This window comes from Melanotaenia boesemani, chromosome 3 (genome assembly GCF_017639745.1).
Source record: "Melanotaenia boesemani isolate fMelBoe1 chromosome 3, fMelBoe1.pri, whole genome shotgun sequence".
Lineage (NCBI taxonomy): Eukaryota > Metazoa > Chordata > Actinopteri > Atheriniformes > Melanotaeniidae > Melanotaenia > Melanotaenia boesemani.
In genome coordinates this window covers 25,671,343-25,697,364 of record NC_055684.1, presented here as the reverse complement: position 1 = coordinate 25,697,364, position 26,022 = coordinate 25,671,343, and the positions used below count along the sequence as shown (strand labels likewise).

Genomic DNA, 26,022 nt, shown 5'->3' with positions numbered 1-26,022 from the left:
ATCCAGCTGTGCATGAAAACTAAAACAACTGAGAGGTAGATGTAGGGCAGGAAACCACTGATTACTGTCTGCTTTTGATTCTAAATATTCAGGAAACCTCAGGCCACCGGGGTCACAGCTAGATGATTATATAGTGTTTTACCCCAAACCTCCAAAGACCATTTAAATGTGTACATATATAGCTTCTTGACAATATACCTATATGGTAGAAATATACTCTTACCCTTACCAGGGAACAAATAAATAACCGACAGATTAATCAGTAATAAAACAAATTATTTGTTGCAGATTAATTTTTAAAAATTCATTAAGACATAACTGGCTTCAACTATAAGAGCAATCCTTTTTAAATGACATTATTTACTATTTTAGTTTATTAGTTTATTTTAGTTTATTAATAACGACCTCGTAGAGAATCATTCACAACGGAAGAAATTCACAGGAGGCCTCAGAATAGTTTTGAGACATTTTTCTTGCAGTAGGTTTTTCTATGACTACTTTAAATGCATTGTTTTAAAACATACTTTTCTTTAAAATGTTTCTTTTAAACAGGACTTTCATGCTCAAAGTCTGAAAGTGGAATATTTCTAAAAGACTGAGTGATAGACTGTAAGTGATGTTTACATAATCACCCATAAACTATGTTTAACAGCAAACTAAATTTATTATGCGGTTAACGGTCCCATATGATGCCTTCATGAGCCAACGGACAAACCAACATTTGATGGTGAACAAGTTTATTTCTTGTTCATGTCAACAACAAGGAAAAAAAAACTCTACCTGCCTCAAACACAGTAAGCGCCTTTACAGTATGTCCCATCATGATTATCAAACATAATGTTTTAGCTTTGTAGCTGGTTCTGAGTGACACTTTTGAGTATATTCGTTAAATCCCACAGTTCGTCGGGAGGGCAGTGAATGCTCCCGTTTTTACAACTGGGCGAAAAAGACGATTGACTTGTGTTTACTGTATGTTTTTCTTTCTTTTTTTCGGAATTGTGTTGTATATTTTATTAAATGTAGGCTTCTGTGTGAATGATTACGACGGAAAGTTGCTTCTCACCACAGAACAGATGGACCAAGCAGAGGTACTGAGCACATTATATTTTATCTCAACAGATTGCTAGCTAGCTAAAACTTAAGCCAAAAACTCGAGACCTTAAAACAATGCAGCACATCTAATAAGCAATTCGTATATGTTAACTTGTTTTAGCTCCACTAGTTTTTTTTGTTTCCTCGGGTTTGCGCCTTTAAATAAAGATGTAGATAAAGCGCGTAATATAAACACTGTCAGTAAACACACATTTCTTTACGAAAATATATTAACTGGTAACTTAAAAACTGCGAGTTTCAGCCAGTGGGCATAGAAACATGCCTACAGTGGGGAGGTCGTTTTAACCCACTGCCGATGAGCAAGAAGGACCGATTCAACTGTCTCTACAGAAGGAAACTGTTCCATCAAACTGTTTAAACGACAGCTTAATACTTTAGCAACTCCAATGTGACAAGTTAGAAACCCTGTCTTCCTTGACTCAAAATTCCAGCACTCAAAATTCTATTCTATTCTATTCTATTCTATTCTATTCTATTATTCTAGTAACAACAACACAATCAAGAAATCAAACAGGAAGGGACATCATAATTAAGTGGAAGTCAGACTGCTGTGACAGTTGGACACAGGTGCTGTTGTGTAGTGCTGGAGGCGGTGTATTTTTTTTCTTTTCCCTTCCCTCCCTACAATAGTCTTTTGTTTAATTACAAGATCACAATTTCATCAAACAATATCATCTTGGGAGTAAGTGCACGCAGCATATTTAGTGCTGAGTTGTGCCACAGAGCTGAACAAATCTTTCTAACTCATTCTGTTGAGTAGAAGAGTTAAGAAATGCTCCTTAAACAACTGAGTCTTTAGCTTGCTTTTAAAAATAGGACTCTGCGGATCGGATGGAGTTCAGTCTAGCTACTGATTTTGAGCCATGTTGTGGTGGGAGCACTGGCCGTTTTTCACTGGCAGAGCGTAACTGTCGAGAGGGAGTGTACCTCTGGATTAAGGGGGGAAGGTAGATGGGAGTAGTTTGGGTTATTGTTTTGTAAGTCAGAAGCAGAGCTTTGAATTTGATGCGTGAGGCAACTGGAACCCAGTGAAGAGCAATTAGCAGCGGAGTGACATGATCTTTTTTGGGCTGGTTGAAGACCAGACGTGCTGCTGGATTCTGGATCATCTGCAGAGGTTTTACTGAGCATGCAGGCAGGCCTGCCAGTAAGGAGTGTCAGTGGTCAATACGTGAAATGACCAGAGCCTGAACCAAGAGCCGTGCTGTGTGTTCTGATCCTCCTGATGATGTAGAGAGCAAATCCGCAAGACCGGGGCAACCGAGGCAACATGGACCTTAATGGCAGTAAAAGACAGGAACAACATTGTGGTTTCATATTTCCAAAATGAGTTGGATATACCAAATTGCTGACTGAATAAGAAACAAGTCTTAAAAAAAAAGGCAGCATGGCCTGGCATTGTCAGCTGAATTAAATCTTTCATTAAACATTTGGAGCAGCAGCTAATTTTAAGCAACTCCACTAAACCTTGGCACATTTTTGTACTTCCCCCTAACTAAAGGCTTATTTGGCACATGTCTTGCATCCTGTCACTTCTCTGAGCTCTCTTTAGTAAGTAAAAGCCAGTCCAATGTTGGCTCTTGTCTTATCTCTTGTTCTTGCTCAGTTGCTGGGATGTGATGTGCTGCCATAAAGCTGGAACACAAAGTTGTCAAGTGCAGTTTCTCATTCCCAGGTTGCTGTAGAGCAGTGATATCATATCAGGAATATGTATAATGATTGTCAATGATCCATCAAACTGGCCAAAATGCAAGAAGCAAGTGTCTCATTCTTAGCAAGAAATAAGTAATGCATCCACTACCAAAACCACATAGTTCTGTGTATGGTTGGTTTCAGGAGCTGAAAGAAATTGCCGCATGGCTCAGTGAAGAGGGACTTCCTCCTGATTCATCTAAGGAGACTCAGCTGTGTTTGCTATGGCGTGCTCTCCGGAACACAAGGAGCTGTCTGGGCAGTGTGACACAAGATCTAGAAATGCATCGCTCACAACAGAAAGCAGAAATGGAAGAGGTGAGGTTATTACTGCTTAATCTTAAAAAATATTAGGAAGAAGCAACAGTAAGAGAAGCTTTGTTACTGTTTGCAATCTTTCTGTCTGTAAGGTACGGAAGTCTTTGGAACAAATCCGAATATTTACAGGGCACAAAGATGTTTTGGCTGAAGCGATACAAGATGAGAATGATCAGCTCAGGGAGCAGCTACAACGTCTCATATCACTTCAAGGTAGGAAGATTTTAACTAATTACATATTCAGTGAAATCCATCGTTCAAATCCAATATTCATACAGGTTTAAATTACCAAGATCTAAATTCAGTCATTAAAATGTCTTTCATCTTTTTTTTTCCCAACAGTGTGGTTCGTCTAAAATAAGAGTGCTGTTTTCCTGAACAAATTTTTACTAAAAATAATTTTAGCTGTTCTGTCCATTTTATCAACTCTCTTAGGTGTGTGACACAAAATACAGTGGGCCCAAAATGACTCCCTACATATAACAAGATCCCCAAACACCATCAGTCTCCTCACAGACAGTAGTTACTTTACTTTAAGAGTTACTTTTATTTCCACCTACCTCTTTTTTTTTCTTGTAGATGCCCAGATAAGTGAGGTGGCTAAAATGCTGTACCAACAGGGTCTTACAGAGCTGATTCACAGCAGCCCCAGTGAGCAGGTGGCATACCTCCTGGTGGAGAGGGCTTCCCTGCTTGAGATAGCTGAAGATCGTGTCAAGCTGACGGGTGACAGAAAGCCAGAGAGACATTTGGAGATGGATGCACAAGCCATGACCACCAGTGCATGCCAGGTTAGAGGAGGAACAACCTTGAATAGCCATTTTTTTGTTGTCTCAGTCAGTGTTTCCATTTTGTTTTCCTTTACTTGTGACAGATCCATTACAGTTGAATAGTCTTTCAAGAAAACAGTTAGACTGGAACACGATTTCAACATTTGTTTCATGTTTTGTATCAATTTTCATTTACACTTTAATTAATTTTTATAAGGACTACATGTATAAACGGAAATATTTAAGATTCCATTATTGTGTGAAACAAAAGTTTTTGATTCTGTTATCTGATGTAATTTCACAGTCTACCCACAAGAGGGCACCACACCATTTGCAAAGCACATGGAAAAGATTGTTTGGACTTCACAAGACTCCACAAAGCAAAAATACTTTTATTCCTGTATGTATGTAATGGTACTTTGTCCCTTAAATACTAACAAAGCACTAAAATTGCACTCGGGTTAGTTGGAACTGATGCTGACTAGTTTATGTAAAATGTGTAAACTTAACATCTTTTGCATCTTATCTGTTCACATCTCTTCCACAGCATCCGCATTAACTGCAGCCTGTTTTTTTGTTCCAGTGTTTTTAATCACAGTTACCAGCACCAGGTAGGGCACTTTGCATGGCAGAAGAATTTTAAGTTACTACATCACTGATGCATCTTGTTCCAGTCCACTTTCTAATCTGTCCTCTTTGGTTGTGCATGTATTTCTAAACATTGTTGCTCATAGACCTTCCTTGTTACTTAAAGAGTATTTCAGTCACTTTGTATTGGTCACTTAATAAGTTGTTGTGCGCATCTCTTTGTAGAATGAGGCGAGACCTTTGGCTGGCCAGGCAAGTGGTTTGGAGAAGGAGTGCTCCCGTCTGGAGCGGGACCTAGAAGAGGGTTCCCGCAGACTGGCCATGGCCCACAGTGAAATCCGTCGCTTAACTGATGACTTGGAGTCTGCTCATTTAACCCGAAGAGCGTATGGTGAGATATTAATCAGAGACTGTCATTCTTGAAAGAATTTAAAGTGATTTTAACATAGTAGCCAAAGTCCAAACAAAAAAAACAACAACAACTAATTGTACTTTTATTGGTACAAAGACTCATCACTGGGGTGGTATCATCAAATGTACCCTCACAGTACCTTTGATGATACCACCCCAGTTATTCTTTGTACTCCAATTTAAGAATAGAAAATGTCTTCCATCATAGACCAAAATAAAGACAATGCTTTTTCTCCATCATATACATTCGTGTGCATTCAGTGTCTTGCCCAAGGGAACTTTGACATGTGGGTAAACCTGGGCTCAAACCCCCAACCCTTCTGAGTGGAAAATGATCACACTTCTTCCTGAGCTACAGCCAGGGGGACACTGACAATGAGAATAATGTGAAACAAGTTTTAAAAGCCCATGTTAAATCATAGGGGGGGCTTAAATTCACAAATCTAAATTTACATATAAAGATTCTTTACTTTCCTTGACACTGCACAAGGTTTGTTAACCATTTCTTTTGTTATTGCCAACACAGACTATCTCCTGGTGTTGTACCCAATCATTTAGAATAGATAATACAAATATGTACCATTTACTACTTGAGAACATAGATGTCCCTTCAAGCCCTCTGATGGGTAGAAATAGTTACTTTGAGCTCTTGTTGTGAGCTTCACTGGGTACATAAGTCCAGATTGTACTTTGGGGAAGATGTATTTCTTCTGTTTGCCTTTTTCTGACAGTGGAGCTGTCACAACTGTTTTTCTTTTAAACCTTAAACAAGCACAGCTGCTAGGAGGGCAGAGCCCACAGTCTTAACACAATTCCTTCAGCTAATGCTCTGATTACTCCATTACACAACTCCCAAAACACAAGACTTAAACTAAAGATTTGCAGCGCTCTAGTAAAAAAGACAGACTTTGACAGCAACTTATTAAAGAGCTTATTGTACCTGAGATCATTATAGCATCTTTGTCTTTTAGAGCCTGAGCTGCAGTCTGCACAGCTTGAGGTGGAGCAGCTCAGACAGGAAGTAGAAAAACTGAAGAAGTATGGTGAGTTTTTTTTTTTTCTTCTTCTTGTTTGTTCTGTAAGATGTTTTCAAAGGAGAGCCCAGTGTCACCAGATGTGTAAAACTGCTTAGATTTGTCTATTTTATTTGTTCACGTTTGTCATACTAGATGTTTATGTATTATGTAGCACTAGGCAAAAAACCCTGGACAAGTTCCATGAAATTCTGCTCTACCACTGATGAGCAATAATCTCTGAGAGACTGGAAGTGAAATATAAAAAAGGCTATCTGATGCTCACTTGAATTGTTTAGCTCACACATTGAGCTTTACAGTTTCACAGAGAACAAAAAAATATTTATTTAGTCTTCCACCATTTCCTACCGAAGCTCATTAGTTATAGATCTCTTTAAAACAAAGTTACACTTCTCCAAATATTTCTTTTTATTTTTTTCTTTCTTTTTTTTTTTTAGGAAAAAAAAATTCTCTAAAGCAAGGTTTTGTTGACAGGATTGCTTACTAACAGGGAAATCTCTGAACCTGTATTATTTCTAATCTTAAAAATCTATAAACTGACTTCTTTTCAAAAGAAATGGTGGAACTGCGGAAGGCCAAAGAGCTGAGTGATCGTCTGGACCTTGAGATCAGAGCCCTGAGGAACAGAGTTCGCACTGTGGATGCTGAGAAAAGCTCTCTTCAGCAGACGGTAAGAAAGCTACTCGCAGAATTGTACTTATATTGCGCATTTTCTATTTTTATTATTAGCAACAACCACCCTTGTTGCCAGTTGTATAATAGTTGTGCTTAATAGCTTTATAAAACTTAAGACAATTTGGGAAAAAAAACATGACATGGAATCATTTTCATTGTCTTAGAAAAGGAAATAGTAAGAATATTAATATTGCACACACACAAACCACACCCACTGTTGCTTTGATTTCACTGATCATAGTGGGACTATTAAATGAAACTCTTCTTTTTACTCTCCATCGTCTCAGCTTCTCTGGACCTTACTTGAGTAAACAAATAAATGATAATAAAAAAAACAATGAATAAACACATAAAAACATACACAAACACACACACACACAGACATTACATACATATATACATACCAACCTTGCAGCTTTTAATCAGTGTGTTCCTGATCAACTAGTGCTGGATGCTAAACAAATGCAGCTGATACATCTAAACACAGACTGACCACAGTTGGTGTCAACACTGTGAACTTTACACTGACAGTGCACATTTTTTTGCATGTACTAAGACGAGCTAAGATACTGAGAGATCGATCAAGACTGATTAAAGGAATTAATGTTGACTAGTTTGTGGAGACAAAAGCGCAAATGAGTAGAGATTGTAGAAAAACTCTTTAACTCAAGGGGAAATATAAGCTGTATTGTACATCAGGGCTTCAAACAAAGCCTGCAATCATTAAACTCTGCATACCACTGTGCATTAAGATTTATAACTAATTGTAACTTTCGAACTTATCACAAACTTTGGTTGCCCATCTCTAAATATCCAAAGGGAAACACACTGGCTTAATTTGGTGTGTAAAACTTTATTGGTCTGGCTCCTTCATATTTGGGATCATATTTACAAAGGGTTGAAAGTCAACATGCCCTGTGCTCTTGTGGGTTTTATAAACCTTTTGTCCCTCACGTGTGGACTGAGCTTGGGAAAAGAGCTTTTAGTTTTGCTGCTCCATCAGACTGGAAGAAGCTACAAAATGACCTGGAGCTGTCTGATCTGGTTGTGTTTGATACTTTTAACTGCCTTTTACAAGAAAAACAATGTGAGAGCATTGGGAAATGCTCATTTTTTAAATTGTTAATTTGTCTTTCTTATCTCCTGATAGCATATGTTAAATTTTAATTTTCATAGTTTTACTTCCTGGTTTTTATACTGATGTGTGCTGCTGACCTCTTGGCCAGGTCACCCTTGTGAAGGAGATGATGATATAAATGGGTTCTTATTTGGTCACATAAAGGTAAAAATAAAAAACAAACAAAAACAATAAATCTATCCAAAATTATAAGAATGGTTGTTTACTATCAGTTGTCATGTTTTGACATATTTTATTGCATTGGTGAATAATATTTATTAGTTATTAGCATGTTGGAGGTTATTATATAGTTACAGCTGTTAACAGAAGTGCTGTTGATGGAATTTGTGACTCTGTGTCCTTCAGGATTCATTTTAAAGTTATTTTAGTTGTTTATAAATGTTTTAATGGTCTTGGACCTTATTATTTATCTGATCTTATTTTAAATTATGAGCCCTCGTGGACACTGAGGTCCTCTGGTACCGGCCTTTTAATTGTTCCAAAAGTTGGAACTAAAACTTATGGTGAGACCTCATTCCACCGTTATAGTCCTCATATGTGGAACAGCCTGATTACCTGTGCTTCATAATTATTATAATTAAAACCTGTACTTAATTATTATGAGGAACAGCTGCATACAAGTTGTGTCCATAATTTATAATGTCTGTGAGCGCATTACGGAAAATATTGGTACGAGACTTTTACGAAGAAAAAGCAGGTGGAGAAAATATGACATCCCTTTCTACAACAATTTCACGGGAGGTAAAGCAAATATGGTTACTGGGTTTATCTTTTGGTCTAACAGACCTTGGTATCTCAAAAAATGCAGATTTTGTTTGCATTAGACTGCATATTTTTAAGTTTTGGTCCAATTGTATAAAACAGAAATGAACATGAAGGCCTTTGAATTAGGTTTTGTTTTTATATCTTGTAGACCATTTATTTTTTTGGGTAATTTTGAGAATAATCTGAAGATACACTCTGTATATACTTCATGTGTTGTTTATTCCAGGTAGCGTCTCTGCAGGCGGAAGTTGAGAGGATGGAGTCAGCCCTGCAGGCACAACAGCAGGAACTAACCTTGCAGATAGAGACAGACCAAGCTAAGGAAATAGCCAAAGTAAGTTTCTGTTCAACCAGTTATGACCTGTAGCAGCACATGTGTCCTTTTACCTTTAAAGTCAGGAGGGATGCAGTCATTGTAATAACATTTTCAAGACACACTTAACACTGATTTAAAATAAAAACATATTTATAAAGATGAGGGCAAAGTCAGTAATTTACATTAAAAGCTCAAGGTTTAACCTGACAGGTTGCTTTTATTTTATATTTTCAGTTTCTTCAGAGGCTGATAATTAAATAGTTTCAGTGGATGATTTCAAGTTTTCCAGAAAACCTTCAGATTTAGGAAGGCTGTTTTGTAAAAAAAAAAAAAAAAAAAAAAAAAAAGCCTTTTTTTTTTTCTTATTTAACCTTTATTTATACAGTTAATGTCATTAAAAACCCAAAAGATTTATTCTCAAGAGAGACTTCTTTCAAACAGGCATATAATTTAATATCATTGTTAAAAAGAAACATTGTCAGTACAATACATACATTTGAAAAACAGGTACAAAGGGAAAGAACAGGAAAATACTAAAAACAGAAGCAAGTTTTCAAGGTTGCTCAATTTTCTTTAAAATAAGTTTAAAATGATTTAATGGGATCAAACTAGGCAACGGATCTTTTTGTATCATGTTCTAAACAAAAGGTTATGATTGTACTGTCTGTGTGACATGTAACATTCAAATTAAATGACAGATAATAACAGATTGTTGTCAGGTTCTACACAATGACCCATTATTTTGAGTCGGGTGTCCTGAAGCAAAGAAACATCTAAAACCCACATGACAGTATATAATAAAGTAACTCAGTAACTGTTACTTAGTGTCCGTTAGTAGCTTAAGTAATACATTTTGCCAGCAGCTGTGAGGTTTTTCCTGTTTTACAGGTTGCAGCACCACATGGGCAGTGTTGCAATTTCCTCTTGTTGGGCTTGTTTTTCTGTGAAGTCGCTTGTAGATATTGCCAGTTGCAGGCCGAGGGTTCCTCTGCTCCCTTTGTGAAGCCCTGCTGATTCTCTCACAGCTGTCCACAAAGCAATAACCCGGGATGCAGAACAGAAACGTGGAGGTGGCATGTTCTCCCTGTGTATGTAGTTGGTTCTCTCTAAGTACTTCAGCTTTCTCCCAAAGTCCAAAAACACACGTTAGGTTAATTGGTCACTATGAGCTGAGTGGCTGTTCGTCTCTCTCTGTATTAGCCTGGCAATAGATTGGTGACCTGTCCAGGGTGTACCCTGCCTCTCACCTGGTAACTGCTGGGATAGGCTCCAGCTCCCTTGCAACCCTGAATGGAATAAATGGTATAGCAAACGGATGGATGGATGCTTTGTTTTTTCCACCCTTTCTATAGCAAGTACTCATGCACATTTGGGCTATCATTTTACAGAATATTTGCATGTCTTTTGCATTAGTCATCTGGAATGTTGTGTTTTGTTTTTCAACTATAGGTACAAACAGCAGAACTGGCACAAAACCACAAAATCTGCATTAATTTGCAAGACAAATTAACTGCGCAGACATTATCTCTTATGGAAAAAGAAGAAATTGTAAGTAAACAAATTAGGGATATAAAGAAACAAAAACAAACTTTTGCTTGTTATCATAAAAATATCTTTGTTACATGGCCCTTCTCATCAAGTAAATTGAACAAATAAAATAAGTTTGATTTTACGTGTATTTCGTGAAAACTACATTGACCTGTGTAATGTTTGTTTAGGTTGAATCTCTGCAAAAGGAAGTGAAGCGGTTGGAGTCAGCCTTGCAGGACCAGCAGCAGCAGCAGCTTAGGACTGTACGAGTTCAGGCCAATACCACTATTTATGTTAGAAACTTATACCTTTGTTTAAAACTAAATTACTGTTACCAAATTAAATGTTGCTGTCATTTAGAAAATCTTTTTTGTTCGGCTTTGCCATGAGTATTGTCACTGCGGTTACTGCATGTCTGAACTCTATATTTCCAGTCCAGAGAAGCTGAGGCGATGGAGAGTAATCAGACCTGCAGATATGTACACAATAAGATCTGTGCTAATAAAAACTGCGTTTTGGAAAAGCAGTCAGAGGTAAGTGGGAAAAAAAACATGTTGCAATGATTAAATATAAGGTTTAAGTCAAAGCATTTTCTTATCTTTTTCAGATATTTTGTCCTCAGTTTGTGGATAATCACAACAGCAACTTGAATAACATTATAGCCAAGATCTGCACCAAAGAAAGCAACCTCAAGGACCAAAGGTAGTTTTGTCTACAGCCAGACCCGGCTGCAGAAACAAATTAGAGTGGGGGCATTACCTTTGTTCAGGGGGGCATACTTTTTCAACCTACATTTTATATGCCTTAGGATGAACAGTGGCTCTGTGGCCACTCCTACAGTATTAACAAATCATTTTCTCCCACTAGAAAAAGGAAAGTTCATCCTAAAATATACATATATATAAACAAACAAAATACCATAATGTAGTGCTGGGCCCATTTAATTAACTCAAAACTCAGGAACAGCAACAGGGGCTGGGTCATACAGAGAGCAGCACCATACAGCTTCACTTCTCTTTTAAAAAAAAGCACTGATGTCAAATCTGAACACTGGATCAAACATTCAAGCTGGGGAAGGTAGCTACGGCAGCTAGGGAGCACAAGGAGCAGAACTAAGCAGCATGACCCTTCTGCCTGCAAGTAATGCAAAGTAAATTGACCAGGAGTATCACTGGAGTATCTGTGAGGTGTGTGTGAGAAAGGATGGAGCAAAGATTTAACCACTTTCAATAGAGTGGCAGGCGGCGTTTGACGACTGTGTGAAACCTTCTTAAACCCCTGTCCTTCCACTCGTTCCTAAATTTCCGAGTCAAGTCCTTCTCAAATGCCAACTGGGTGAGATTGGCCTTGCGCTGATGAAGCATAGTTAGGCGATGCTCTGTGAAGACATTTTTAAGAGTGGAAAATGAATTTTCACAGAATGCGGTGCTGGCTCCAAAAGTCAGTCCAATTTTAAATGCAGTGAATACAGTGGGCATTGCTTCCAGGGGCCTCTGGAACTGTTTCAGAATCTGTAAGGATTGAAAAAAAAGTTGCAAATTAATATCATTACAATCATAGTGATTTCCCAGATAAAATTATACATTAAAATATGTATGCAGCTAACATCATATTGAACAATACAATAAATCCTCATGTTATTGAACCAAATAGGCAGGATGTTATATTTTTGGCTGCTTAAAGAAAGCTTGTTGCTGAAACATTTCAGTTTATTTTAAAGGCCCCAAATGACTATGCTGTGACAACATATGCTATTTAATCATTCATAGTTTTTTGAGATTTTCTTAATGAAAAAAAAAAACAACTTTTGCCTATCCTTAATCACCTGTTTCATTGTCCACTTCCCCTCATCTGGTGGAGAAGAATCTTTTGTTTCTCAAGGAAGTTGTGAGCCACCTCGAATTCAGAATCCACAGCAGCTGTCTTGGTCAGGTCAAGTAAAGGCTTCACCTTGGTCACATCCAAGAATGTGGCTTGTACAGGATACAGGGCATTGAGTGCCTCCATCAGGTCATGATTATGTTTCCCGAAGCGATTTTTCATTTCCCCACATACTAAGTCAATGCAGCTGTAATAAATCCTACGTAGCTCTGTTTCATCATTGCAGTCTGCATGTGTGCTGATTTTCTCAACCACATAGTCAGCAAGGGCAGAGTTCTGTGTGCATCATCTCTTTGATGGCCTTGTTGTGACACACTGGGTCAGGATTGCCTGGAATTCTGTCTCAGTGCGGATCTTCTCAAGACAGGAGCATGCACTCCTGATGAGCTGCAAACCTAGAAGGAAAGACAAACCCCCTTATTGTTACTGTATAGATAACAACATTTACAGTGCAGCATTGCGAAACAGGGAAATGAAACAAAAACAAAAATGATAAGTTCTAAAATATTGTGTAACAAACATAGATAAAGCAATTTTTCTCATGACAATTTAAAGTGATTAATTTAAAAATACTGTGAAACATTAATCCAAAGTCAAGAAATGAAGTGGGTGATTTTGAAAGATTCTTTAAAGTTTTTTAAGAGACCTGAAAAAACAGAAAATGGAGTTTTATGCAAGTCCTTTAAAATGGCTTAAAGAGTTTATTATAAATCCCAAAGTACTTCTACTACTGAACCAAAAATGGAGCTGAAGCCATGTTCTGTTTTTACTGTTTTGTTATTTGCATCTCTTTTTTTATCATGAAATAAGGGATGTCATTTTTCTATTTTGACTTTATTTTCATTCATCCTTTTTTTTAATGTGTTTCATGTTCATTGTGAAGCCCTTGGCACATGTAGCTCTTTTGTAAAACTCTTTGAGCTGCATTTCTTGTAAGAAAAGTTCAAGGCAAATAAAGTTTATTATTATTAATACAATAGGACTTTTATCATAAGTAGATATATTTCATACACCATCTAGATTAAAAATAAATATAATATTCCTTCACCTGTCAGCAGGTCCATGTCTTCAGACTGCAACATCTTGTTTGGGGGGTCAAGATAAGCAAGGATCTTGTTCACCATCTCAGCAATGAACTTAAAGCTGGGCTAAGACATGCTCCGCCACAATCCTATTGCCTAAATGCGAAGATCTGCTCCAAATGCCCGGTTGCTGGTGATCCCTTGAAGCAGGGTGGATAGGTTATCAAATGATTTCAGAATGACTGAAACTGCAGACAAGAGAAAAGAAATCATTAATATTTTCAGGTGGGGGAGTTATTCACAGAGCATGCAGTTGCAAACATTCAGCATCGTCATTACCAACTAAATCAGTCCCAATCAACATACCTGCTGCAAAATGTCAACTCCAACGTAGGTCCAAAAGGCACTTGAGTGTCTGTCCTTTGTAGAAAATGGCAACAGTTGGTCTTCTGCAGAACTTGTACAGCATATTACACACACTGAAGAAGTCCATCACAGCCTTTTCAACTGCCAGGGCATGGGTGACTGACCACCAAGTGCAGCTGATGGTTATAACAGTGAACATACGGAATCGCTTTATTCAGTTTTTCCTGAAGCAGCTTCTGTACTCCTCCATGATTACCCGACATGAGGGAGGCACCATCATACACCTGACTGATGATTTTCTCAAGGCTCAGGCCAGCTGTGGTCAGTTCTGCTATGATGGTGTCAGTCAATGTAACTGCATCTCCCTGGTCAGCTGTGGCTATTGTTAGCAGGCGCTCAGTTGGTTCACACAAGTCATTAAGAAAGCGGAGAACTATGGAGATATTTTCTCTTCTGGTTGGGTCTCTGGTTCTGTCTGCTTTTAATGTGTAGAATGATTCACCAACTTCTTCCACTATATGCTCTCTCACCAAAACACTCATTACATCTATTAAGTCATTTTGAATGTCATGACTTGTGTATGTTGCATTGCGAGGAATAGTTTTTGCTATCTTTGCTAATTCAGCATCCTTCCTTAATGAAAACTCAAATAGAGATAAAAATAGCCCACATCCATCCTTATTCATTCCAATGAATGCATCGTGGTCACCTCTAAAGGGCAGCTGGTTCACAGCAAGGAATTCCACAACATCAATAATTGCTAGGGAAGTAACAATATCAAAATCTCACGGTACGATACGATTTCGATATTGATCTCACGGTACGATATTTACTGCGATATTGTGGAGAGGCTCACAGTATTGTAAAATTGTTCCTGATATTGTGTTTATGATGAGAATAACAAAAAAACTGACATTTAATCTGCTTTTGCCAGTCACCATGCCATTTATTGTTATATTTATGGATCATGACAACATAAAACACTGATCACTTAATGCTTTTAAAGTGCAAATTCAAGTCAGGAACATTAATACAATGTTTGGTAATACTTGGTCACATAACTGTTTCTTCTTATGTGCAATGTTCAAGTTAAATCTAGAACTGTAAACAATAGGAAATTCCCTTTAAGTGCAAACAAAGATCAAGTTAAGTCAGGTTCAAATGTGTAAAATCAATCATAAATGTGTTAGGCAAATAAAAACTGCCCATTGAAACAATATCTAGGAACATAACTTAAATTTAGATAAAATAGTCGGGCAAAAAAAGCCTACTGAAAAATACTGACTTATCCTTTAAGTTATGTTCAAGTTTTTCTTCAGAAAGATCAAAAGATCTACATTGCAAGGGAGAAGAACAGACCACTGAGCATTTACAATATCCCCTGCTGTAGAAAAGACTCTCTCACTGGGCACTGAAGTAGCGGGTATACACAGGTAGGTCTTTGCTAATGAGGACAGAATAGGATACTGCCCTGCATTGTCTCTCCACCACTTCAGAGGACAAGCAGACAGAGAAACCACTGATTCCTTACAGTAAGAGTCTATTTCTGCCTGAATTCCATCTGTGACTTCTAAGTTATTACGGCTAAAGGAGCTACCAAACAGGTCCTCAAGGGCATGCTTCATTGGAGGAGGCACAAAGCTCTCGCTGTCCAAACCTACTGAATGTGGGCTCTGTGGCAGCACATCTTGGTCCTTGTTCTTAAATCATAAAAGAGACATTAAAATGCCTCCTGTAATGTTTTTTGGCCGGACGGGACCCTCTTTGTGAGACAATCTGTAAACTTTTCGGGATGATGGGTCGTCAAATGACTCCGCATGTTGCTTGTGTTTCCTGTGTTGTATCGCACTGTAGCGTGGCAGTGCTTGCACATAGTCCTTTGTCCGCTACCCTCTCTCCTTTAGCGTTTTGTGACACGGTGAAACCAAAATGCTTCCATACATCGGACTTAAAAGCTGCAGGGGCTTGCACCATCTCAACTTGGGGGTTGTTTTCATCATCGTTCACGTGAGTCGCGCTGTGCTCGCCACTATCCGCCATGCTCGTCTGTTGTATGAACAGCATGCACTGTTTGGCTCAACAGCGGTTCGTAAGCACAAAGGATCATGGTCTATGTAGTTTACAGTGCTTTATTCCAAGGGAGCCTGCTTATTCTTGTTTTGTTTTTTTTGACGGATTCCTGGCCTTTAAATATCGTAACATGACCACGACGACATCGAGACACTTTTATTACTGCGATATCGCGATATCGTCAATATCGTTACATCCCTAATAATTGCAGACACATAATATCTGTTGCGCTGTAATTGGTCAGTGTTAATTAAAGTAGATATTTCCTTACTTGTGTGAATTCATCTTTCCTTGTCCATCCACATAGCCTCACAAGTCAAGTGCTCTTTGGAGCCAGCATGCTTGTCCAGTCCCTTTCCAGTTTCCACTGCATGTTTCCAGTCAAGGAAACCAGTTACACTGAAAGTCGAATCAGTGGGTCTGGGTCCCTGAGCAGCATCTGCTTGAACCGAATATTCCAGCCAGGGAAAGCTTCCATACCACGAGCTGCAGAATGACCTTTTTTTTTTCCAGAGAAAAGGCGCGAAGGAAAGCTCTGCATAAGTGGTCTTTGAGGCTTTTCTGTGCCAAGGTCACTAGGCTGCAATGGCGTGTTTCTGTTCCTCACAGCTGTAATGTTGCTGTGAACCTTGGTGCTAATGTTGTTGTTGACGACGTCACTCACATTTATTCCATCATGTAGATGAGTCAGGCTGCTTGGCGCTGCTCCTTGTGCTCCCTAGCTGCTGTAGCTAACCCTCCTTGCATGATTGTTTACTCCAGTGTTACTGTTGACAACGGTCCTTATGTTTCCATTAGAAGTGGAGCTGTATGGCGCTGCTTCCTGCTCGCTCCAGCCTGTCTGTCTTGTGTGTGTTTTTTTTTAAATAATGTAGTATGTTCATGCCAGCTACAGCAAAAAGCAGCTAATCTCACAGCAACCTGACCGGTGAGATTATTCTTTGACCTAATGACCCGCCCCCCTCTGTCTGTAATTGGCTAACATGTTGCCTATGTTCATTGGTTGGATTGTAGGATTGACACATCAAGATAGATAGCTTGAAAAGAAGATGGATACTCCGATTAAAAAAACCAAACCCAGACCCAAATAAAATAAACGAAAAACTGCTTTTAGTCCAGGGCGGGCATAGCTGAGTCCATGGGCGGGCACGGCCCCCCAATGCCCGCCCATGCCGCCGGGTCTGTCTACAGCTGTTTACTTTATAGTTACCTACTGTGTGCACATGACTCTTTCTATTCTGCAGGAAGACATATTGTTGTGGTGGTTAATATGTGGGTCCATCTCTGTTTTTAAAGGTCGTTAAAAGGAAAAAACTCAGAATTACAGACAGGTGAAAATGCCCACTCTCAATTAGAGAATTCCTTCAAGACTGAAAATAACGCGCTTCAGACACAGTTGTCCAAAGAAAACTCTCTACCAAAGGTAATTCCTTCAGTGTTGTCAGAGCATTACTGTATATCATTAGTTAAAGCTTGTCAGAACTGAAGGACAGGAACTGTCGTCGAATCTAAAAACAAGTGACAAAAGATCAACTGGACAAATATTGAAACAATTTCTTGTCCTGCTGATAATTTCATTTTGAGCTATAGGAGTGTTCTGGCTGTCAGCAAGCAAAGCAGACTCTGCTCTCAACCCAAGATGAATGCGAAACCCTGAAAAAGGAAATCTGCGACACTCTTAAATACGTTGACAAAGAACGAAGGTAAAATGGACATAATTTAATCTTATTACATATTTTATTCTCTATCCTGTAGGAGCTTAAATTTGCTCATCATATAAAGAATTGTAGTATAACATGCAGCTTTTCTAAGCATGTATCAGTATTATAACCCTGAGTGATTACATTTATTGTGTGTTTTTCTATCTGTTTACAGTAAATACCACAACCTGAAGGAAAAACATAAGAAGAAGCTGTCACAAGCCAAACAAAAAATTGATCATGAAACCACATGGCGTGATGAAAGGATAAAAAATCTTGAGAGAGAATTGTCCTTGTGTGCCCACTCATTAACAAAGGTAAATTTGCCCTTTAGGTGCTTGAAACAGAACAGCTAGATTTCAGTAAATGAATGCTGAGGATGGTCCTGTTTCTCTTTGTTATATTCTCTGTACGTTTTTTGGCATCTACATACTTCTGCATGCTTGGGCTATTTGAACCATTCAGATATTTAATACGTTAAAGAGATTCCTCCTTGTCATTACCTTTTTAACATTGTTTATAAAATTTAAAAAACACCAGCTAATTTTGATGATAGTGATTAATAAACCACACATATTGACACAATTTTTCACAAACAAACCTGTCGCAACAACGTGATTTTCAATAACTTACTTCTGTTTACACTAGAAACATAACAGACACAAAATATATTATAAAAGAGTTTAATAAAGACAATAATGGACTACAAGTGGTACTGGGCACAGCCATCTTTAAATCTGAAATTTCGGGGTCTTCCGGCAAAGATTCCTTGGAATTCTGAGTTCCGAGGACAACTGGAACGCACCAATATTCTCAGGTTAGGTTGTGCACATCTGTGTTTTTGTTATCAACATAAGCCATTATTTTTATTCTTATTCCACCCATGCACTAACTTTTAGCCTTTTTGATTGATTCATTAAAACATGAACATGCTCAGAATCTAGTGGTAAATTAGAGAAACTGAAAATTCTGGTGTCACAGAAATCTCAGCATCCACATGCATTCTTTATCTAATCAAAACAATAATTTCTCAATTAGTAATTGTGTTTATTTAAAACCGAAATGCAGCCTAATTGCTTTCAAAACCTATAAAAGACCAGTAAAAGACAGGTGAGAACTTATCCTGGCTGCTCTGGGATTATCAAAAACATGTGACTGCATCTTCAGAGAATTGATCTGGTTGGTGAGATCACTGACAGGCTTCTGATCTGATGCTGCTTTCTAATTGAGAACTCACTAACTTGTCAGATGTATGCTGTGATTTTGGACCTTTGTTGCAGAGTTTTGCTAAAAGTACATAAACTATTCTGGTGAATTCTGGTGGCCATTGCCACAGCTCTTCATACAGTACTCGGTAGGGCTGGGCAATATGTCAAGATTTCCAAATATATCGAGACTTCATCACACACGATATAGAATGAGGCAATATTGTTTATATCAAAATAGCTTGTTTTGAGTTAAAATGTCTTCTCTTTTTGTATTTTTGCACAACTGATTTTCTGTTATGGTCATTGAAAAAGATGATTAATTTGTTTTAAGATAATTTAATTCAATATACAGCTACTTTAATTTCAGTCAGCTGTTTTAATGTGCATGTGCTGCTGATCCCTAATGAAAGTGCATTTAGCACTCCTTGGTTACTTGACACAAAAATTATATCGCGATATAAATCGTATATCCTGATTAAGATAAAAAAAATATCAAGATATGAAATTTGGTTCATATCGCCCAGTCCTAGTACTCAGCCATCTTGAGAAGCTCTGCATTTGACACCATTACACCTGACACCCTAAAACACAAATCTCCCTCCACCCTCCACCTGAGTCTGGAAAAAGGATTTCTTGACTGAACGGTTAAATTGGGTTAAATTGGGCACCATCCACTTGATGGACTCTCCTCCGGGCTGTGTGCCGAATCCTCTCCTGTATCCTCAGTTCACAAATGATTGCACTTCTACCCACCACTCCAATACCATCATTAAATTTTCAGATGACACCACGGTCATAGGCCTCTTTATTGTAAGGGACAAAATAGTGTACAGGGAGGGTGTAAAAAAGCTGGCAGGATGGTGTTCAAAACACAACCTACTGTTCAACACCAACCAAACAAAAGAGTTGGTTACAGACTTCAGCAAACACAGGGGAACCAGCCCTGCTTCACATCAATAGGGGTTGTATTCAGCTGGTGTCCTCTTTTAAATTCCTGGGGACACATAAAGCAAAGGAACCTCTCCTGGGGCCTCATTTATAAAGCTGGCATACATACAAAAACTAGCGTATGCCAATTATAGTAAACTTTTGTTATTTATACAAACCAAACTTGTCTGGGGAATGTCCCTACGTCCACGTAAACGCTGACCCTGGCGTACACACAAAATCTAGAGAAACGAGAACCTGCAACACCAACGCACAGAATAAAATCAAGTAAATGATGTGAAATGACATTTGTGCAAAATCAAATATTATCGTTCACACCATATGTTATGTATTAAAGCTATTTGCAAAAATGAATAAAGAGGCACATTTGATATAATCCTAAGAGTGCATGCTCACACAAAAAAAATCTGGATTTACAAGAGAAAGGGAGATGTTAATAATTAGAACTTCAACCGCTAAAGTATGTTTTGTCATTGTGAAATGAAACTTCCATGTTATAAAATACATTCAGCTAAATAAGGTGGAAAAGATGGTCTGGCTGCCGTGTTGTGCCGAACAAAGTTGCTTTGCCAAGAGGAAAAAGGCTCCTCTTGATAATCTCATTTTTTATTTCTTTATTTATTTAAATATATTGTTTTATCTTATTTATTTGAGATTACGGAATTTATGTAATGTTGCTGGACCTGACCGGAGGGGACAGAAAAAAAAGGACAGCTATGGAGAGAAGTAAAAAGGAAAGTGGAAAAAGGGACAAGGAGACAAAGATACAGTAGATTGAAGTAACGATAGAAGCAATCCAACCTTAGACCAGACAACCAACTGCTACACCTGTACTGAAACAAAACAGAATTTCTTACAGCTTTTACAGGTTAATTAAGCTGACAGTCATTAGGAGTTCCTAAAAAAATAACCAAGACAACAACAAGATGTATCACAACAACAACCAAAGTACCAAGGACACACATAAAAAAAAAAAGAGAAAAATTTAAAGTAGCTTGTGTATAAACCCACTGGACAACTTTGGGGACTTTGTCAGCATGCAGAGATTAAGGATGAGGAGTGATCAGAGATGAATGTGATCATGCAAATGTGACCACGCCTCTACAGTGACTAGAGGCAGACTAGGGCGGCCCAGAGACCCGGCCAATCAGCAGCAATCCCGGAACCTGAATCCAAGCCATCCCACCACAAAGACCACCCAAGATCCACCCAGAGGGCGGCAGGCGAACCCCCCAGCCAGATTCCCCCAGCGGTCATGGGGCAGGTACCGGCCATCCAGAGTAGCCAAAGTGAAGGATCTTAAGCCACAAGAGCCCAGAGGCAGCCCCCCACCACCCACCCACCACCACCACCAAGCTGGAGGGCCCACACCATGCCCAGGAGGACCAGCCCCCCCCAGACAGCCACCCGGCATGGGAACCAACTCAGTAGCCATTCAGTAAGTCTTGCTGGTCTCCGAAAATCCGCTCATTGTGCAGCACTGACAGATAAGCCATTGTGCGTCTTTATGCACTGGGGTGCGCCCCATTTTATATTCAACCATCAATTTTCTGAATAGCCACAGGTGGGGAAATTGTAGCCTGAATGACAAGCATGTTTCCACAGCGACCATGTTATTTTAATAGTTAGTATTAATAATTTGTCTGGCACATGTTGGCAGCAGACTGTCCTATATAACTGAGTGTATTTTAAAACATGGAAGTTTTGTTTCACAATGACAGAACATATTTTAGTGCTTGAGATTCTTATTAATACCTTCTCCCTTTGCTTTCTCCTTTTTTTTCTGAGCATGCACTCTTAGGAGTATTAAAGGTCCCATATTATGCAAAAGTCACTTTCTAAAGGTTTTCTCACAGTCATGTGTGTCCTCATTGCCTGTGTATGAGGCCCAAAAATGAGAAAAGTCTGTCACCTCTCTCTGCTTGCTTCACTTTTTAGAATGTGATCAAACAGGTGAGTCTGAGATCTTTCTCTTTGTGACCTCATGAAGAGAGTTCAGGAGATTTAGCTAGGAGAACAAGTTCTCCTAGCTAAATCTGCACTCTAAAATCACCAAGCAGGTGCCAGGGGAGAGGATCCAGGCACCATTTATGAACATTTAAAGGTTCAGACACAGAAACAGCCCATTCTCAGTAGAGCTCACAAGAGCCACTTTTGGAATGGCTGAAGTTAAGGACCAAGCCTGAATTTGAGGTAATACACTTTGAAAACAATGTTGTTGGACCTCTGACAGACATATGAAATTGTTGAAAAAATGTATAATATGGGACCTTTAATATCGAATGTGCCTCTTTATTCATTTTTGCAAATAGCTTTAATATATAACATGTGGTGTGAAAAATAATATTTGATTTTGCACAAATGTCTCACATTTCATATCATTTCCTTGATTTTATTCTGTACCGTTGGCGTCGCAGTTTCCCATCTTCCCAGATTTTGTGCACACGCCAGGGTCAGAGTTGCTGTGAAGATAGAGACATTCTTCTCCCAAGTTTGGTTTTTATAAATCTGCAAAAGTTGACTCTAATTGGCGTATGCTGGTTTTTGCACCTATGCCAGCTTTATAAATGAGCCCCCTGCAGAGCATCATGAAAACAGCCAAAAGATCATTAACTTTCCCTTGCTGCTAAAACCTAACACCCAAGACAGTCCTTGTTTAACCTAACCACCCTCAGGAGATGCTGGTGACTCAAAAGTAAGATAAAGAGACATAAAACAATTTCTTTCCTTGGGCAATGAGAATTCTGAACACAATGACAGTGTGCATTTGAATGTATTTGTTTGGATAGGAGTGCATATGTTGCCTTTCATTTTTTTAGACTACTTATTTTCTATTTTATTTTTTTCTTAATGTATTTACACTTACTGCTTTATTGACCAAGGGCTCAGTGCAGTTTCATTGTTGTAGACAGGTCGGACATTTCCTAACCATCACAGAGCTGTATCCATTATAACTATAGTTAAAAAAGAAATGGGCGAATAAATTGAATGTATCTTTGGATGTTGCATTTTTATTCTGTGAAGGACTGTAGAGGAAATTAACAAGAGTCTAGATTAACAGAAGTCAGACTTTTTTTTTTTTTTCTGCAGAAGTTGTTTAAGTGAGAAGCAGTCACACAGTCCCTTACAGAGTCGGAGTGAGGCTCAGCAAAAGCAGACACAAAGTCAGGCTGCAGTCATACACTCACTTAGGCCACCCCAACTCATATACTGCATGCATCTGCTTTTGTGTACAGACTAAGCAGCCAAAGTATTTTGTCAGTTTAACACAGAACATAATATTAATATTTTATGTAAGATATCAGGTAATCTCATATAGGATCTCATGTATGGCCAAGGCTGGAATAACCAGTAGCTTTATGTTTGACTAATGGGAAGTGTAACAGTAATGCAACAAAGCACAGCAACAGCAGAATAAAGTTTTGACAGTGACAGTGAGTAGTAACAGGGTCATTATTACAGCTACATAAAAAGGTTCATAAAGAATCTTAACTTGTGATCATCATGTTCTGTTAAAATAAATCTGCAGCTGGTCACCTGCTGTCTGACCTGTACCACACACTAAACAGTAAATTCAATTCATGTTGCTGCTGACTGCACGCTGCTGCCGGTGGGGACTTTGGTAAATTGTCTGTATTCATAGAGCGCATTTCTGTACCTGGAATGATGTCCAAAGCATTTTACACTATATATCACATTCACGTGAGCTCGATAGGCCGAGGAGTGAACCGGCAACCCTCAAGCTACAAGACGACCACTCTACCCACTGAGCCACGCTGCCCCATAACTTCGAATATATCAGAAAGTTCCCTCATCCTAAAGTGCCTCCCCCTCCTCCTCCTCAACAGTCAGGCCATAAAGGCCCCTGGGAATTGTTCCATTCCTGTTTGGGCCTGTCGGCATGGTATTTAAAGGGAAGTTTTGAGAGAAAAGTTTCAAAGCAGACGAGTCATTCACCCACACCCAGTGTGTTGATAGCTATCTTCTCTGTTTGTTAGGGTTTAGCTGGCCTGAGGCTCAGGTGAGGCCAACCTGTAGTTATTGTTTTGCAAACATTTCTACATTCAGTACTCTTCCACTGGGTATGAGGTACATTCAAAGGGTTACACAAGCAAGACAATGAGCAATGCAGTTCCAAAAACATTATATCATAATTTCTTTTACAAGGACTTTAGTTATCTTCTGTTGTTTTTAAATGCTCAACCTATTTACTACCTCATGTCGTTTATCCAAAACTTACTTGGACATGCATCAGAATAGTTTTTGTATAGTTACACGTCTGCAACACAGGTCCCAAATGATGGTATAAATCCAACAGGATCTATTTTAGGGAGGCAGCACCTAAACAGAAGCCACTCCTCTCTCTCACCGACTAGATCAGTTCTCTGAAGGAGTCTGAATAATCTTTTGATAAGGCTAGATCAGCGATACTTTTCACCTGTCTTGTCACAGATGTGTTGTGCAGGTTATGAAACCAATTCCATCATACATCTGTTTCTAAACCTGATTACTTTCAGTTTTTTAGGACTGATGAGCAAGACAAAGTTTTTATATGTTTGTATATAGTTTGTATATGTTTTCATACAACCAAGACAGGGTGTAAAGGTTCAGTGTAAGTGTGTTCCATTTGTGAGCAGATGTAAAACTTCAGATAATAAATAATTTGAATTCTTATTTTCTTTTTATCATTTCAGGAGAAAGAACTTGTTGTATGCATAACTGCGGAAAATGAGAAACTGCTCTTTGAGAAGAGAAAGCTGTTACAACACCTTAATGAGGAAGAGCACCACAGAACAATAATCCTATAGCTTCTTTGTCTAAATGCAGGTACTGAATTAACCTAGTTCAAGTTATGTTTGGAAGAAGTGGCAAGTAGTTCTTTACACTATGTGTGACGACATTTACGTTAACACAGTGGAAATAAATGTGAAGTGGAAAAACTGAGTTATGATGTGAAAAGTTTGAAGCCATTGCATCAGCTTTCCTGTTTTCAATTCATCTTTGAAAATGCATAACCACCATTTATTCAGGGACACAGCAGCATGGTTGGGATTGACAAAGATTAAAATGACTTATATGCATTTCCATCACCTTTTTAATCTATTTTGTTTATGGCACACCTGCCATATTTGGATACGTAGATACATGGATTTTTATAGAGGCTCACACTGGTGACCCTAGAGCTTTGCTATCCCATTAGCCAAACAATCTCAGCAGTTTCATTTTAAAAAAGCAAGTTAATTAATAAATAATTAATCCATCATATTTTGTTTTTGTTTAATTAGGATCTACACTTCAAGTCCAATCAGCAACAGATTTCGACATCTCTTGCTGTGCACACTTCACGAAGTCTGATCCTGGTTCAGAAATCAGTCAATCAATTTGCTTTGTGTCTCTAGAATGATGTTTTTTTTTTTTTTAGATTCTTGATTTATTGGACAGTATACAGACCAGCCCCACCAAGCAGACAGATGTCACTGCTTCCTCTCCCAGTGGTACATCTGGGGTCTTGATTAGTTACCTGAACTTGACATCAATGGCGAGTGTCTCAGACCACTTTAGACCCTGAACGTTTGCCTTCCTGAGCTTTCTATCTGCAAAATGAATGTATTGTACAATCATTTTTTATTTGTAATTTAAATGAATACCCAAACATGCAACTAAATTTGTGCTTAATTAATAAAAAATGAAACCATCTAAAATCAGTGATCAGAGGTAGATCAGTTACATTTTATCTGTATTTGAGTAATTTTGAGTAAATTTGTCTCATCCATCTGTCAACCACTATTATCTACACTAGTTCAATAGTTGCGTGGTGGTTTTGACATATATTAAAAAGGTTTCCTGCATTCCTGCATGCATCATGTTGTAATTGTTCTCTCTCGACTTCCTTTTGAAGTCCCCACCCGTTCCCCCAGGCCAGATTCAAGGCCGGGCAGTTTAAATGGTGGATCACTATAAATATCTGGGAACAATTCCTGACAATGAACTTGCATTTATTGGCAAGATTAATGCTGTGTGTACAAAGGTCCACCAGTGCATGTATTTTTATCATAAACTCAGGTTTTTTAATGAGACAAGACACTAAAATGTTTTTTTTTTCATTTAATCAGTTGTAATACTCTCTATGTCCTGCTTATAAACATAAATAATCTGGAAGTCTTTTATAGGGTCGTAGCCTGAAAGAAGGCAGAAAGCACTGTGCCTGACCCCTGCCACCCTCAGCATACAGGATACATGTTTAATATAATCGGGACACAGATACATATGCAAAACAAACATAGGATTCTCCTTTGTTTCAGGATCCATCAGCCTTTTTAAGTAACTTGTGATGAATTGCTGTCCCCCTTTTACACAAAGTGTTATCTGTATTGTATTTAATTTTGTGTGTGTTTTCCATTGTAACCTGCTGCTTGCATGAAAAAAGTGCCCCTTGGGGACAATAAAGTTTACCTTAAACTTCTTCCAGTGTTTTAA

At 38.5% G+C, this 26,022-nt stretch overlaps 1 protein-coding gene and 1 long non-coding RNA gene across 2 annotated transcripts; one reads left to right on the top strand and one right to left on the bottom strand.

Moving 5' to 3' along the window:
* Positions 1 to 929: 929 nt before the first annotated feature.
* si:dkey-264d12.5 (coiled-coil domain-containing protein 30) lies at positions 930 to 26,009 on the top strand. Its single transcript, XM_041980866.1, is given in 18 exon segments — positions 930 to 1,088; positions 2,950 to 3,123; positions 3,253 to 3,336; positions 3,703 to 3,914; positions 4,198 to 4,293; positions 4,707 to 4,872; positions 5,864 to 5,935; positions 6,481 to 6,596; positions 8,731 to 8,838; positions 10,270 to 10,368; positions 10,539 to 10,613; positions 10,785 to 10,883; positions 10,958 to 11,052; positions 16,986 to 17,112; positions 17,280 to 17,392; positions 17,565 to 17,706; positions 24,240 to 24,336; positions 24,339 to 26,009. Coding segments are annotated over 17 exon segments (1,836 nt in total). The 5' UTR covers positions 930 to 1,088; positions 2,950 to 3,029; the 3' UTR covers positions 24,380 to 26,009.
* On the bottom strand, positions 11,213 to 13,363 carry LOC121637005. The gene is made up of 3 exons (XR_006009789.1): positions 13,280 to 13,363; positions 12,176 to 12,626; positions 11,213 to 11,861 (listed from the first exon to the last, which is right to left on the bottom strand). It is a non-coding gene; the product is annotated as an uncharacterized LOC121637005 (long non-coding RNA).
* Positions 26,010 to 26,022: the final 13 nt, after the last annotated feature.